The sequence below is a fragment of the Chamaea fasciata genome, unplaced genomic scaffold, assembly GCF_029207755.1.
Source record: "Chamaea fasciata isolate MVZ Bird 193981 ecotype frontalis unplaced genomic scaffold, bChaFas1.0.hap1 SCAF_1, whole genome shotgun sequence".
NCBI classification, from domain to species: Eukaryota; Metazoa; Chordata; class Aves; order Passeriformes; family Sylviidae; genus Chamaea; species Chamaea fasciata.
In genome coordinates, this window is record NW_027094086.1 from 120,682,272 (window position 1) to 120,698,655 (window position 16,384).

At 38.2% G+C, this 16,384-nt stretch overlaps 1 protein-coding gene across 2 annotated transcripts in view; it reads left to right on the forward strand.

Annotated features, from left to right (window-relative positions):
* Positions 1-16,384, forward strand: part of OSBPL3 (oxysterol binding protein like 3) — an 82,438-nt gene that overhangs the window by 26,238 nt on the left and 39,816 nt on the right. For both annotated transcript variants that reach the window (XM_066195589.1, XM_066195597.1), the window contains exon 3: positions 13,196-13,438. In XM_066195589.1, the coding sequence (XP_066051686.1) occupies positions 13,346-13,438 (93 nt within the window). In that variant the 5' untranslated portion in view covers positions 13,196-13,345. The remainder of the gene's footprint in view (positions 1-13,195; positions 13,439-16,384) is intronic.

Genomic DNA, 16,384 nt, shown 5'->3' on the forward strand with positions numbered 1-16,384 from the left:
GGTTTTTTCAGTTACATAACCATGCATCACATTTCATTTAACTTATAGCCCAGAAATCTGACTGTAAGGCACTCGATATGATGTGTGCATTTAAAACACAATGGCATTGTCGTAGAAAAAATAAATGTGATTATTAAGACCTGATTAAAAAGAGATTATTAACACTTGAACAAGGTGCTAGTATCACTTCAGATCCATATATAGAGTCCATGAATGTCATTATGCCTATACATTGCATAGGTATTGCAAATGAAGCAGTTTTATGACTAGCAAGAATTATGGGGTTTGCCATGGAAAGTGCAGCAGAAGTTCTTAGCCTGATGAATGGAACAGAGCTGCCGAAGGTGTATTTGGTAGAGGGGAAGGCTGCAGTTCCCGAGTGTCCACCTGAGGCAGGTGCGAAGCGGATTGATCTGGGCCAGCTCAGAAGGCCCAGCCATGCAGATACTGAGTGAAATGTCCAGATCTGAGTCTCTGCAGTGAGTCAGAGCTCAGGGGCTTCTGCCTTTGCTTCCAAATGTGCTGCCATCAGTCTGGTGTAATCTAATAGGCAGTGACTTTTAATTGCCTTTTGGCCTTGTGGCATCAAGCTTCTACTGCCACAAATGACCATTAGTAAAATTCCTCTCATTAGACTGCAGTGAACAAAGGGTAACATGATAGAATATGCAGGGTAAGGAAGATGTATTTTCCTTCATAAAGAATATTTTATTGCTATCACAAAAACATTCATGTGATTGCATGTGTTTGAATTTCAGAGTATTCTGAAATGATTGTGAAAACTAGCATTGTTGCTACTTATTTGTGTGAATTAGCAGTAGCAAGGGAGTTCTGATTCAGTATGTTAAAAGGAAGCTCAAATGGAAGACTGTTTGGTGGTTTTGGATAAATTGTGGCGACTCAGTTTGGACTGTATGCTTTCACCTGATTTATTTAATTTACTACCTATGAAATACCCTTTTTCTGTGCATGGGCACAAGGCTCATTAATGTTTTTGAAATAATGTCTCTCTACTTGCTCAGCTGAAGAAAAGTCAGGCCTGCAGCATCCCTGAAGGTGGTTCTGAGTCTAAAAAACAGTGGTTGATTATGTACAAAATGTTAATTGTCACTCTGCTCTCTTCAGACATAACTAATGTGTGACTTAATTTAGATATGTTAGCTGAGAATCATGAAGTTCACAGGGGAAGTAATGCTTTTGTCACATGTATTTACTTTCTCACGCCTAATGCATAACATCCAACTTGACAATTCCTGCACTTGTTGGTGAGTTTAAGCTTCTTAGATTTACTGTGTAAGGTGGTTAAGCTGCTGGTTTTAACTTCCGAATGCCTAATGCTTTTTCCATGTCCTCACCTAGCTCCAGAAAAGTATCCCAGGCATGGGGAATGGAGCAGGGAGGAAGACAGAAACTGAGCTGTCCAGACTGGTAAAAGGAGATGTGAACTCTGAGCAATTAGTGAAGTCCCCAAGCAAAATTAATATAAAATCAGATTTCTCTGCACAAGGCAGCAGCATTTATTGGAAACTTTAATTATTTTAAAGCACTGTGTGCTGGATTTATATGGACAATCTCTAAAAACAAATGACAGACTTTTCAAGATTAGTTGCTGAATGCCATGGACAGCAGAAGAAAATTTACATTCTAATTTTGGGAATAATACTGAAATTTTGAATAGACTGGCAGTTGGTAATAGGTCAAAATTTGTATTTCTGGGAATGCTATCATTTATGTGAAAGAAAAATGTGAGGTGTGAAGGTGTGAAAGCTGTGATCTGCCTAACTGATACTGTAAAATCACTCTAGAGAACAATATTTCGCTCTCTCACCCCGAGAACCATATGGGAAGAGTTTCAACAGCACCTCTTCTATTATTAGTGTGAGTGTCCTTCTCTGGAAGATCATTGTAGTGAAGGATATCATGGGGCTGGAGAGCAGTCAGGTGAGTCAACAGGTTTGAGAAGAATCTGAATAGGAGCTGGGGTACTGCCAGCTCCCATGGCCACCTTGTTTGTTTGCAACTAGGACAGACAGTGGACTGATTTTCTTGTTTTTTGAGTGCAGAAGAGAAGACTGTCAAGCTTCAAATGCTGATAATGTAACTTCTCCAAATGTCATCCTTCCAACTGCCATTGGTCATTCCCAGATTTATTTTTAATGTGATGTTCCATGTAAATTCTTGTGATTTTGCTGTAAAAACACTAAAGATTTTTGGGTTCTTTGACAAAATGAAAGAGGATGTGATCTCAAAACCAGTAAAACATGTTAGGAGAAATATATATATATTTTGTGTGTATATATACATACACACACACACACACAAAAACAGTATAACATGTTGGGTACATTTTTATATGGATATCTTAGGGGTTTTTTACTTAAATTACCTTTCTCTGTAAATTTTTTTCACTTTTCTCCTCCAGCTCCTCATTTTCTACATACATTTAATTTTTCTATCTTTTCACAATTGAACGCATAGAAAAAAAATAATGAAAATCAGTTCAGTGGTTCTGTTTTAACTGCCTGTATTGCACAGGTGTATTTTTTTCTACAAGACAGTGTGAGTTATAACAATGCTTTAATGTCTGCAAATATCATGTTTTTTGATCAAGGTTGGATGAAATTTTTGTGCATAGAGTTTCAATATTGAACAGCTTTTAAAAAGACAGTTTTATGTCAGAAGTGTAATTTTATGTCCTGGACTTTGTGAAGGTGTTTTCCTCCTTTATGCATTCTATATTTTATAATGTTAGAAATATGTTTTTGCATAAGTTTCTCAAACCCTTAATGCTAAATGTCTCACTTGGTGGCAAAACTATAAAATACACAATGAAATCAATGGAAGATTAATATTAGTAAAAGTTAAGGGCAAAAAATGTAGGTCAGCACAGGTGAAGTAGGCATGAGTGCCATCTGTTAAGAAAACAGCTTTCAGTATTATGTTTCCTGCACCTTCATATGTTGTTATTTTAGTAATTTTAGACATTTTTATTAAAAAACCCTAAACCTTTTAGTGTCTTCCTCTAAGAAATTGCTTTGTTCTACTTTCCTTTTCAGAAATTCATCAAGAGAGTTATATGAAATAAGACTTGCTAAGCATTGTGAGAATTCACTTTATGTGCTATCCATAATTAACCACAGGTTTGATTTATTTTTGTGTTGTAAGTCCTGATGGTCTAACAAAGCCAGTGCCATATGCCAGTAGTTTAAAAACGAACACAAAACTGATGAATGATTGGAAGGAGAGTAGAGAGAGAGAAGGCAAAGACTGGTGGAACTATTTTAATATCAAGCTGTTTAAGGGGAATCTACATCTCTTGTGAAAACTTCTGTTTATTGCTGTTTTATAGCCTATAATTAAAATCCAGCTTGTTAGTTGCTGTTCAAGTATAACCAACCTCAAGAATGCTATGAAGCAACAAAAATGTTGGGCTGTACACATTATAAAACTCTTCATGTTGTTGTCTGTCATCTCTATGGCCTGCTTGCAGTGACTGGAGCTGAACTAAAAAATTGCATACTACTTTGAAATAAAAAATATGGATAGTTTAGTTGTACCACCCTTTCATTGAGCTCGAATCAAGTTCTGTGTAAATTACTCATTCTCACTTATTGCTGAGGCATCCTAATTAAAACCTTCCATCTTTTAAACCTCTAAAAATACTTGAGAATGAGGGCTTAGCTAAAGCTTATTTTAATCATGGAGCATTTCACTTGTTTTTAATTAAATTCAAATAGATAGCTAGCTTGCAAAACCTGAATCTAAATGTAAAATTAGGGACAGAGTGTCTTGTTCAGAACTGTCTGGATCAATTGAAAATAACACTGCTTCCACTTTCTTGTCCACCAGCTGGTGATGACCATCCCAAAGCAAGGTGTGAGAGCTACTTGCTGTGATAAAAATCATGCTCTACTGAAGTGGATCAGGGAGGGCTCCTGTGATTTTTTTTATTTTTTTATTTTATTTTTTGTCAGGGAAACTACCGATCTCCAGGAAAGTAACAAATTGCTTTGGAGCAAGAATTTCTTTAATTACTTTGTCACATTTGAAAATAAATATGAATTTGAGCTCTAAGCTGTCAGTGGGGGCACTGAACTGCTATTGAGACCCATAAAAGTTCTCAGCAGCTTTGTATTAACTCTGAGCTCCTTGCTGGAGGCAGGCCATATTTTTACATTGGGATGTCAGATTGTAGTAGACTTGTATAAACAAACCTACTGCATTAAAACTCTTTGGGTCTTCCTTGTTCTGGGCTATCTGTATTAGTTATTCACAGTTTCCTTTTTTTGGCTAATCTCTGAACTGGCTTTTAGATTTCGTACCCTTGTAGCTAGGCAGAGGCAGGGCAAGATCTGACATGAAGTCACTCACTCTGAGATGGACCTTCTTCCCAAATACAGGTTTGCAACTTCTGCAGCTTCATGTTTAGTTTCTTCCCTTTCCAAGGGCAAAAGTTCCTTTTCCAGCTCTGTCCAAGTTGAGCCTCTGTGGTAACTGTAGTTGGATTTGTCTTCCCTTCCAGCATTTCAGAACTTGAGGACATGGTGGTAGGATTGTATCATTTGAGGTCGGGAGAGGATCCCTTTTATGGTTCTTTCCTGTTCGAGAGCTGCCCTGATAACCAGTCAGAGACCCTCACTTCTGGCCTGCATCTTTTTTTGTCTGACCCGGCTGTTGTGATTGACTTTACCATTTCTTATCAACTAGGCAAAATACTGCATGTAGTTATTCAGTTTTATAATCTGGATTCCCACATCTCTCATCTCTCTGCTTCTAGGTCTTTTTCAGTTCATCTTTTCCCTATGCCATGAAGATAATGTTGCAGAAAACTTGATCCATGGAACTGTTTTCCTGGTTCCCCTTGTCAAGGTGTTCATTGCAAACATAAATATGAGTGGATGTAAGACCAGATGTCTTAAATCCAAGAATCTTCCAAGAGTGTGATTCACAGCATCTGTGACTTTTGGTTCCTGTCACCTGCATACATGGATGTGAGTGTCATGTGTTTCCAGGCAAAAGGACAACTGCAGGCATCCTTCTGTCTGTCCTGGAGGAGCTCCCAGCAAAGCCTTAAAGTCTTTAATTTGTATGTAAAATGAACACGTTTCTGTGAGAGGTTTAGATTAGTTATTAAGAAGAAATTTTTTGCTGTGAGCGTGGAGAGGCACTGGCACAGGTTGGCCTGAGGAACTGTGTATGTTCCAACCCTGGCAGTGTTCAGTGCCAGGTTGGATGAAACTCTGAGCAACCTGGTCTAGTGGAAGATGTCCATGCCCATGGCAGAGGGGTTGGAACTGGGTGATCTTTAAGGTCCCTTCAAGTGACCTAAGCCATTTGATGGTTCTGTGGTTTTCTGTATACTTTTTTCCTTCATGCTGGCTTTTTGTTTGGTTTTTTTTAATTGAAAACTTCGAATTAGCAAAGTCCTACCTTTTAGCATTAATAATAAAATTACTTAGCACTTGTAGTACTGATTGTCCTCAGGATACTTTATATGTTATTATTTCCTACAATGCATTTCCAAAGTGTTGATGTTTGTTTGCACATAGTGTTTAGAGACATGGTGTTAAGAAATTAGTGGCCTCTCACCTAAGGTGGTATTAGAAAGAGTTAACACTGATCTGCTAACAACTACCTGCCCTTGTTCAGAACACCACACACCTCTTTTGTGGTTTCAAGCTCTCTTAATATGGAACAACTTTTGTTAAAAAAAAAAAAAAAAAAAATCTACATAATATTTAAAAGAAAGCTGTAGTGCTACATATATAAATATTAATGTTGTAAAGTACACTGAAAGAGGCATCCTGGAGTGGACTTAAGAGACAGAAGCCTCTAAAGATACATTAAGTTGATCAAAAAGAAATACGACATTTTTATAACTCATCATCATTGCACTTTATAAAATGTGTGAATGAATTTCTGTGCATCTTAGGAAGAACTGAACCTTATTACCACAGTTATTAAAGTTAAAAAGATTTGAATTTTGAGGTAATAGGCCTGCTTACAGAAGAAAAATACTAAACTTTCTCAAAGGTTTTCTTTGTACCTTTTTTCTCTTAGCAATTAGTGATATACAGGACAAATGACAATTCCAATGTATCATGGAAAGACAGATTTCTAAGAGGGGGATCAAAATTTCTGTTTTGTGGGTTTGGTGGGTTTTTTTGTTGTTGTTTTAAAAAAAGAAGTAGGTGATGCCAAAGTGTGAAAGGTAAAATAGCACATCAAAGAGAACAAAGCAGATTTGTTGGATCCTGCCACTCTTTAATGAACATGTCTAGTTCTCCTGCATGAGATAAAGAATCTGTGTTGTATTTGCTGGTCATAGCGTCATGATATTTTCTTTCAGACTTTGGTGAGGATCATTCCTAGGCCACCAAAACTCTCTTTCAGTATTTCTATTTGCTGTTCTATTTGAAAGCAGAAGTGACTGAGTTTGGGGTTTTTTTCTCCACAGTTAAACCAAATATGTCAGCTGGTTTAATAAAATACATTGTTTTATGTTGGCCTTGATAGATTTATGCATCTCACAGCATTATGCAGTTCATTAGGTCACAAAGAGCCAGTCTGATTCAAAGTCACACCGGTGCCTTCAGTGATTTGACAGAAAAGTGATGTCTTTTTCCTATGTGCAGGCAGTTCTGTCTTAAGATCTTGCTCTACTACATGCTGGCGGACTGACAGATATTTCCAGAGCTAACATTGTGCCTATCAAAACTGAATCCGGGACAACAAACAATGTGTTTTTTCAGTAACACTTCAGCCATAATGACTGCAGGTTTGAAAAGGAATAAGCCTCAGGGCACATTGAAATATCTTTGTTTTAGTGAACAAAGCAAAGCTTTAAGTAGTAAGAGCAGAAAAATGAAACACAACCAACCTCCTGCCAAATATTTCCCACTCAGGGATGTTATCACTAAGAGATGGGCCTTTCCAAGGCTTTCAGCACAGACTGTAAAGTGATACCATGTGCCTGTTATTTTCCTTACTGGAAATGATAATAAGCTTGTCTCTCTCTTCTATTGCCTGATCATCTTTTGTAAAGTTTTCTCTAGCTGGGCAGCAGTTGGGTGCAAACAGACCTGCTCCTGGTTTGTTATTTGCGCAGAGACAGGACTGTCTGCCTCCTGAGCATGGCTGTGTGCAGTGTACCTGCTCCCACCCTAGGCTTTGATCACAGCTCTGGAGCTGCTGTTTTGTGCTCCACCCTCTTGGCAGGGACACTGTGGACTCCTCTTTTACTGGGTCACAGATTGTTTCTCGTGGTCCCCTGGCTTTTGGCCTACTGGACAAGTGTTCAGCCATGCCAAGAGCTGGAAGGGGCTGTGGGGCCCCTCAGTCCTGCTGGTGAGCCCTGAGCTGCCAGGCAAGCCCTAGGCAAGGCTCTTTCTGAAAGGGGCAAGGAGAGAAGAGGAATATTAATTATTTAGGACCTGACTATGAGCTAGGTTAGACCTGTTAGTTATGATTCTCAACTGCGATTGAAATTTGGGTGGAAAAGTTATTATGACAGGTAACTAATTGCTATAAAAATACTGCCATTATGGCGTGTGTTTTCTGTATCACTTGTCACCCAGACTTAACATGTCTATCTAGTTTATATACCCAGTAAGTTTGGGTTTTTCGGTACAAGTGCAATCTATCACAGATCTCCTGGGGGGATGGAAACAGTGTCAAGAGTATGCATTTAAAATGAATCATGTCATGTGCAGTATTATAGTCAGTTTCTGTGGCGGATGTGAGGAAAAGGTGGTATTTTTATATGTACTCATATTTCAGGATGCTGAGTGACCTATTTTTAAATTTATATAAGATTTTCGTAATGTAAGGGTTGAATTATCTGCCCCAACGTTTAGTGAAGCAGCAAATATTTGCTTTGCTTCGGGAATGTCCAACTAGACTTGACATCAAAGCATGTTCTTTGATGTCTTTCTTGGGATGTATTCTACTGCATTGTTTCTGGGATGTTGTTTTGTGGTTTGTTTTCTGGTTTGGGTTTTTTTTTGCTTTCTGTGCACTGGAACATACTGGATTTTCTTTCATCAAGTGATGAACATTATACATGATAAGCAGTCGTGTTAAATGCAGTATGGTTGTTGTTTGTCTGTCTTTTCCCCTTTCCCTCTCTGTCTGTCTCTCTTTATTAGATAATTAGGAGAGTTTTCTTTGAACTAAATTTTCCTCTTTTGGGTCACTGACATAGCATGATTAAATTGCTACAAAAGCCTCCTTAAGGAGACAGGCTTGATGGAACTGTTTCTTTGCATCACAGACTACTTCAGACTAGTACTTTTTCATGGCTGATGAAAACGTCTGCTCAAGAGAAGTGATTTGGGCAAGCACATATCTGATGGAAGGCAGTTCTGAAATGCTTCCTGTTATTGTTAGTCTCCCTAAGCTGTTTGAACTTTTGCTTTCAAAGATAGGTTTAATAACCTATCAGTAAGAGTTGTTTTAAACTGCTTTTGTTTGTTCATGCAAGTTTTCTTTAGTAAAGAGAATACCTAGTAACAGAACAGGATTTATGTGCTTTGACCTTCAGTACTGTGAATCTTACAGTAATTGAGGAACAGCAAATACCTGCCTTGAAAAGACATCTCCAGTAGTTGTACATGGTGTATCTGTAGCCTATAAATAATTCTTTTCTCTTTTGGGCCAGATAAGACACCAGGATAGATTAAAGCTGGCAAATTGAACTATAACAGAGAGAGACATGAAAGCAATGCCAGGAAAAGACTATTGCTTTGTTTATCCAGGCAGACGTGAGTGAATGTAACTTAATAATAGCTGCAGAGCAAAGGTTTCAACACAAAGTCTTTTTTAATTCTGTGAAAGTCACTCAATGTTGCTTGCAACTGATTTGGATTGCTCAGTAGCATCCTTGCTGTATCCACCTGACTCTCATCAGGCTTTATGTTGTTTCTATTCTCCTATCCAAAAAACCTTAATTGACTACAGAATGAGATCTACACTTCCAGTTTTGCTTCTCAGAGTCTCTAGTGTTCCTTCAATGCTGAATCAGCTTTGAAGCAGCTGTTAAGGCTTTATTTTTCCTCCAGAACCATGGCAAAAATAATTGCATAGTGTTGATTTTTTTTTTTTTTACTGCAGTTATACATAATTTTTTTCTGAATTTCACTTCTCTTCTTTTGTGAGATGTGAAAAAATTTTTGATTTTGCTGTAAGCTTATTGTTTTCAGAGTTGTGAAAGATGAAATGATACTGCAAGGCTGCTTTGAACTTGTGCAATTTTAAAGGTTTGGGGAAAACCTGGGATGGTACTATTTTTAAAAAAAAGAATTGTATTCCTGTTTTACATATTATCATATGTTTGCATTAGCTTTAATTGATGTAGAATGATAAGGCTCTTAGTAGCAGATGATAAGTAGAGATAAGTGCTGTTTATCATCTTACGGTGTAGTAGCTCTAACAATTGATACTCATGTATTCTTAATTTTTCAAAATGCACCTGGGTGAGGTCATTTGCAGAGGTACTCTTGGCCTACTTTTGCAGCTGTTGACTTTATGGGAAAGAATTAGGCCAATGCTTAGCACTTGTGAAAATTACTGTCCTAAATTTCTTTGGATTTGCCTCAGCCTCACACCTTTGAGTTGTCTTTTTGGAGTAGACCAAGGAAAGTGGCCCTGTGTGCTCCAGAGAAATGTGGGAACAAATACAGTTCTGAGGCCATCCTGTGGCATGGAAAGGAGCAAATTTCAATGAATCTGAAGCAATTGGATCATGATAACCTTAAAAATCAATTTTAGTTGCAATCTTCACTTCGTTAGCATAACACTGCTCTTTATGCTTGCTTTAAAGTTGTAATTGCTCTTATACCTGGTGACCTTAATTTCCACAGGTAATGCAAATATCATTTGCCCTCGAGAAGCCCAGTCACTATTGCTGAAAGCCAGTCTAGTTGGGATGCAGGATCAGTGTTTTCTCACCTTCCTGGAAGAAAGTGAGTTATTGGTGAAGGGCAGCCACAGTTTTCCTTTTTCTCTTCTAATCTTGAAGAGAATTTTAAGAAAGGAGCACAGAGTTGTTGCTGGAATACACAACAGTTTTGCAGAGAAGTTGGGGCCATGATCGTTATTCACATACGCTTTTTCATTTTTAAATCTGGAAATCTCAAGGTAATAAGTTAAATTACTAGAAAACACCAATAGAATAAAGCACTTTGGAGAGAGGATACATTTTTCACTCCTGAATTCTTCAGGGCTGGTAAAAAAAGCCTTTTGTCCAGCCCGTGCAGTAATTCATTTGAAGGAATAAAGGAAATTACAAAAGCTCAACTTTAGAAGCAGAGTGACAGAATACTTCAGGTGCACTCTGCTGGATTTTACCTCACCTGTCTCCTGCTCCTTGTTCAGGCACCTCTTGTGAGGTGGTGAGTCATCTTCAGCTCATTTGAATTCTGGAAACGTGCCCATCTCAGTCTTTTTGATTCCAAAAGGACAAATGACATTGCCCTAGGAGATCTTAAGTGCTTTCTTAGGTGGTGTAAGTCTGTGTCTCTCTGACGTCAATGTTAGCAAGTGGAGCAATGCAGTAAAACTGGATCCTTGTAGTCAATCACTTACAAGATCTTACATCAGCCCCTGCATAAGACTCGTCAGGACTAGCTCTAGTTTGGTGTTGTGGACTCAGTGCTTTGAGCACTGGATGCAGTCCTGGAGCACATTTAACCCAAAAGGGATTCAGTTTCCATGTTCCTAGAGCAAACCTTGTTATTACAGGAGATTTGCAGAGGAAGTACCCCTCTGCTCTGTCCTAAAACATTAGTGTAGCCATACCTTAAGTTCATCTAGACTCCACACCAGAAACATGATGATAGAAATATTCCTATGATTATATGGCTTCTCTGTGTTGAAGTCCAAGAGGACTTCTAGGGTTTTTTTGAGTTACTTTACACTTTCAGGACATCACAATCATTGTGCTATGTGTTCAAACAGGCAAAGGGCATTGAATATCCTAAATCTGGTCTGTCCTGGAGCTATACCCACAAGGTACTGATGGCAGTAATTTTCAGTGCATTTTGCTGCAAATTAGAGCCTGTTTCTTGCCATGAACTCTGCCAATCTCTGCCAATCACTGCCAAAATGCCAGATAGTCACCAGTGAAAGCTGAAGGTGCTCATTCTGAGCAAGAGCATAGAAGAGAACAGGGATTTATCTGAGCCAAGTGTGTTCCAGAAGCAAAGCACTTGCTGCCTGGTTTCAAGGGGTATCTGAACAATGAGTTTGCAGGAAAAGTGTTTCTGTTCCTGTTGAGAGTGTTTGACCTCTGCTTGTTAATGCAGATGTTACCATTAAACTATTTTGCTAAATGGAGCTTGCAAGTAAGGAAGAAAGTTATTCTTTATATTTACTCCATAGTTAAAAACCTGAGATGCTTCTAACCTGCTTTAAAAATAAAAGTAAAATAAATCTAAACCTGTGAAAAGTACTAGTTCTCAATGAAATACCACACAAATTTATCTTCCAGAAAGAAAGTGACCATACCTTCTCCAAAATGCACTGCTCCTAATCTCAGTCCCATAACTTCAGTCTAAAGTCCATGTGTTTGGCCTAAATCACATAGGCCTTGCTGTCACGTTGCTGTTCTGGGGTTTTTTTTGGCCGTCACTATGCTCACTGTCTTTGTAGCTCTCTGATGGTTCCTGGAATATTTACCAAGCTGACTCACCTTCACTCCTGGAAGAACTCCAGGGGAGTTCGTTTCTCACCTCACTTGTGGAGGTTGGGGCTGTATCGCAGATTTGTTCTGGACGTAATTGAGTATTTCTAACTAGGTAAAGTAAATGTCATAAGAAGAGATTGTGTTTCAGGTGAAAAGAGGGCATGTTGATGGAAATGTTACAGCAAACTATATTGCTAGAAAGCACTCTAGACTGGAAAAGGTTTCTGTTCAGAAGCTGGATGCTTCAGACTACAGCTGCAGGGAGAGAGATTTTCTGCTGCAGAGTCTTGCCTTCATCTTAAATATAGCACCTGGTTTTAATTTGAGTTCTGGTTGTTTTTTCTTGTCTGTGGCTTTTGATGTATTTTTTTGGTTTGGTTTGGTTTTTTTTTTTTTAAGGAAAATGAATTCTTAAAATGCACAAAATGTTTTACTAGGGATCTGAAATTTTTGCTTCTCTCAGAATAGAATGTAAGCCTCTTCAAGAAAAAAATGAATGGCCAACTTCTATAATCAGTGATCCTAGCTCAGGACTGTTGAGACAGTGCAAGCAAGGGAATTGTGAAATAGTGTCCCCCTGTTTCAGCTATGAAATCTCTCTTCTCTCTGTGGAAACTTCCTTACCTTTCTCAGTGGTTGTTCTTGGACCCTTCCTAATTGTGAATTCTTTGCTCGAGGCAATAAGGTTTGAAGTGATACACAATTTATACGGCCACCTTACATTTTGGAAAGCATCACCCTTTTATAATGTCCTCTATTTGTTGTTTTGTTTTGTTTTTAAAAAGTATACGGTTACCCTGGCAACTTTTACTGACACTGGAACTCCGTTACTGGGAGTTCCTGGCATGACTTTTATTTGCATGTGCTGCAAGGAGCACTGTCATTAAACAAACTGTTAATTATTCTTCCAGTCACTCACTGAGACAATCGATGTGACAGTAGATAGAGCTTTCTGTTTCCAGGTAAAAGTGGTTATGCACAGCTCTAAGCAGCTAAGTTTTCATGCTCACTACTTTTAGGTATTACTCATTTATGTAGAGGAGTTTTTTTTCCTTATAGCATGAAGCCATGCTTGATTGTTTAAGTTATCAAGGAATAGAGAAAAAGAGACATTTATTTGATTACACCATCATTTTGTGGTGACGTTTTATTGGATGTTTGCCTCTCACTTTGGATCTATTTTGGGCCATTTCGTATAGACATTTATGATTTTCTTTGTGTGTGTTTATTAATTTTTTAAATTAATTTAAATCTGTAAAAAGATGCTTGATACTGTACTTTGTCCTCTGAACAAATAGCAACAATTAAAATGTTTTTAGGATCCAAAATCTATGTTATTCCTGCTTGAGACTTGCAAATTTATCTTAAAGTGATTGTTCAATGTATTTCTTATAAAATACAGTAATGTTCTTGGCTTGTGTTACCAAAGGCTTTATTATGATTCATGCTAGAATAGAGCAGCAAGAGACAGCATCTGATAACTTGGCTTTTATTTTTTCTTTTCCCTTTTAGGAGTTTCCATGGGATACAGATCATGCCACTGGACTGCATTTGGGTAAAAGATGAGTTCAGTGTTTCTCTGAGGAGTCTTCCAACACATTTTCCAAATTACTTTTTCATGGTGGTCTAAGTGAGCTTACGTGAAACAAATAGTATTGGATCATGAGTGAAGAAAAAAACTTCGGTGCATCCCAGAAAATGTTGTCTCCTTCAAGAAGTACTAGCAGCTGCTCCTCCAAGCAGGGAAGTCGACAGGTACTTTTTTCACCAAGCTGAAAGTATTGCTAAGATTGGCAGATTGGCTGTTACTTTTTTCCTTGGATATCTGCAAACCTCTTAAACCTTGTTTTCTACACGTATTACCGAATAGCAGGCATGTATAAAACTGGAATGCTTACAGTGAATTTTGATTTCCATCTTATTATATGTATGGTGTCTTGATAGCGAAATAGAACTGTTGTAGCATCTTGATCTCAGTGGTTTGATCCTGAAATACCAAATCTTTTCTGTTAGGCACTACTTTTCTGGTAGAATATTGTGTAACTGCTCTGTTTATTTCAAGTTTTCAAGGAAAGGTGTGCATGCATGTGTGAAAGATAATTCATTTTTCGTGAACCTAACACAGGGCTTCTTTGAATGCCCAGGTGTGCTGGTTGTTGCCGTAGAACCTTAGATAGCAAAATGAGTATTTCTGTAACACGATGCATCTGCGTGCCAGATGTAAAGATTGCTTTGTTTTCTGCAGAGATGATGCTAATCTTTAAACCTCTCAGTTTCAAAAGACATGTCTACAAGTGTTTGCACCTGGCAGGTGAGGCTGCTGTAGACAGCTTTGTTTGTGGACAGGAAATGCTGACCTGCAGCCGCACTGAGAATTAAACTTAAATGTGCTCAACCCATGCTTGCAAAGTCATGAGCGAAGTGCTCAACATAAACTTTTGTCTGTACAAATGCTGGCTTAGTGGAGCTCTTGAAGCTGCCTCAGGCAGAGATTTTAATTGGAATTGAGCATCCCAATCCCCCAAAAGCTTTGGAGTCCTCAGCTGTGTTTTGAAACAGCACCTGCTCTTCTAGGACTTCTAGCCCTGTTCATACAGTTGGCAAGGCAGACAAATGTCTGAACAATTTATGACTTTTAAAGTGCTGTGCTTGTGAGAAATGCTGTGCATTTCTAGTATGCTGAACAATAAAATCCTTGCTCTCAAGATGTCTTTTTTGTTTTTCTGCAATGTTATGTTTTATATCCTCCATATGAGATTACCTTTGAAGAGCATAATTTAAAAGATTTGGTATTGTCTGTTCAACAGTTCATGTCTATCAAGTGTTATCATGTATTATTTAAATAATAAGATTTACATGAGTATGACTAAATGCATTGGTGTGTTAAACAGCCAATATGAGGAACCATACTTATGCTATTTATTTGCCCTTTCCACCTGTGTATTAGTTTAAATGAAAACACTTTAGGTGTTCTATTAAGAAAACAGCAACCATCTAAAGTTGTAGGAAATTGTTAAAAATCCTCTAATCAAAAAAGGACCACATGTACAGTAACCTTTAGGAGCTTTTGTTGGTTTGTTTTGGTGTTTGTTTCTAAATCCTGGTAGAATAGTGGAATGTAACACTGTATGGGTACTTTTTTTTAAAATAATATCCTTAAAGTTTAAATGATGTTGCCAGGTGCTGTGCAGGTTAGGGAGTGACATGCTATGATTTTGATATTCTTTTCTTCATATTCCAGCTCTGTGGAGTACTTCTTATTCCTCCTTCAAACACTTGCATCTCTCGTGCTTGTGGCTTTTGGGGTAGTGACAGATCTTCCTGGCAGGTGCTTTTTTCTGTGCTGCTGCTCTGATGCAGTACTTCTTTGAATCTGATTAAGTAGAAAGAAGATCTGAAAATTGTAGGGGGAAGAAGAGTTGGAGCGGGGTAAAGCTTGCCCAAAAAATAGCAGGATCTGAATTCTGAGTCTCTCTTGATTTCCTAGACACAGACTTTATTGCTGGTGTATGCCAGCACCAAATAAGTGACCTGAGGTTGGGATGTGGAAGCAGGATAATGCCAGGTTGCTGTTTCTGCTGAAGTTTAGTTACATGTTGGAGGGCTGCTTGTATGGAGCATGACTCCTGTGATGCAGAAAATGAGCCACTGTGCTAGAAAGGAGTTGACTTAAGCAGGGCTGCAGGACTTTGAGGAATTCACTCGTTCCTTTGCTACATTTGGTGCCCATTTCCTGCCCAATGTAGTACACTTGCTGTGTGAACTGAACAGGTTAACAGTTAATCCTCTTCCACTGAATTCACCTTCACTTTGAAGCCCCGTGAAAAGTTGGAGGCTACTGCCACTTCCCACCTCTTTGCTTTTCTCTTTGCCTCTCCTTCAGTTATGGAAAGGGATCTCTTCCACAGAGACACAACTCAAATTCAGTTTTGTGAGGAAAGAAAACCAGTTTTGACCTTCCTTAAATTTAAATTGACCTGTGATCAAAAGAAGGTATGTTGTGCTAGTTATTTTTAAATCTAATATGTTAACTACCTTTTAAAATAGATCCACTAGGGAAAAGCTTTGTGATAGGAGAACTGTTTAAAAAACCTCATGTTGCATAAAAGAAAATTAAATCATTTCTGCCAATTTTATGAACCGTAACAAATGCCTTAGTTGCAGCTGATGCCAACCAACCTTTATCCTCCACAGAGTAGGTTTCTATTTTTGGCAGTTTAAAATATTTGGTACAACTGACTGCATTTTGCACTGAAAGAAAGTGTGACACTGTCATCTGTTTCGTTCAGGGAGCTGCAACTGCATCGTCAGTCTGAGAGCCGTGCAGAATCATTATTTCATACTTTCCCCTGAAACAATTTGCCTTAAGGAGCTGTATGGTGCAGAATATTGCAGAAAATGTGAAAGTTTTTATCATATCAAACAAAGAAAATGAATACATTTACTTAATAGTGGACTTATCTCTGAAGACTGAAGTCTTTGAGTTTTCTCCTCAGCCGTAAACCAAGTATGGGACAAGGAGTCTGTACAGAGGGACTTTTCAGTGCTGATCTGAAATGTGAGCATGTCTGGACCTGAAAAAAGTAAAGATTTTTTTCCTCCCTTAGCCTCAAGTGAAATTTCATCATGGGCAGCAAATGAAGTGTTGATCATTTTGTGTAGATTTTGGCCCATCATGATGCAACATCTTTTGTAGCGTCC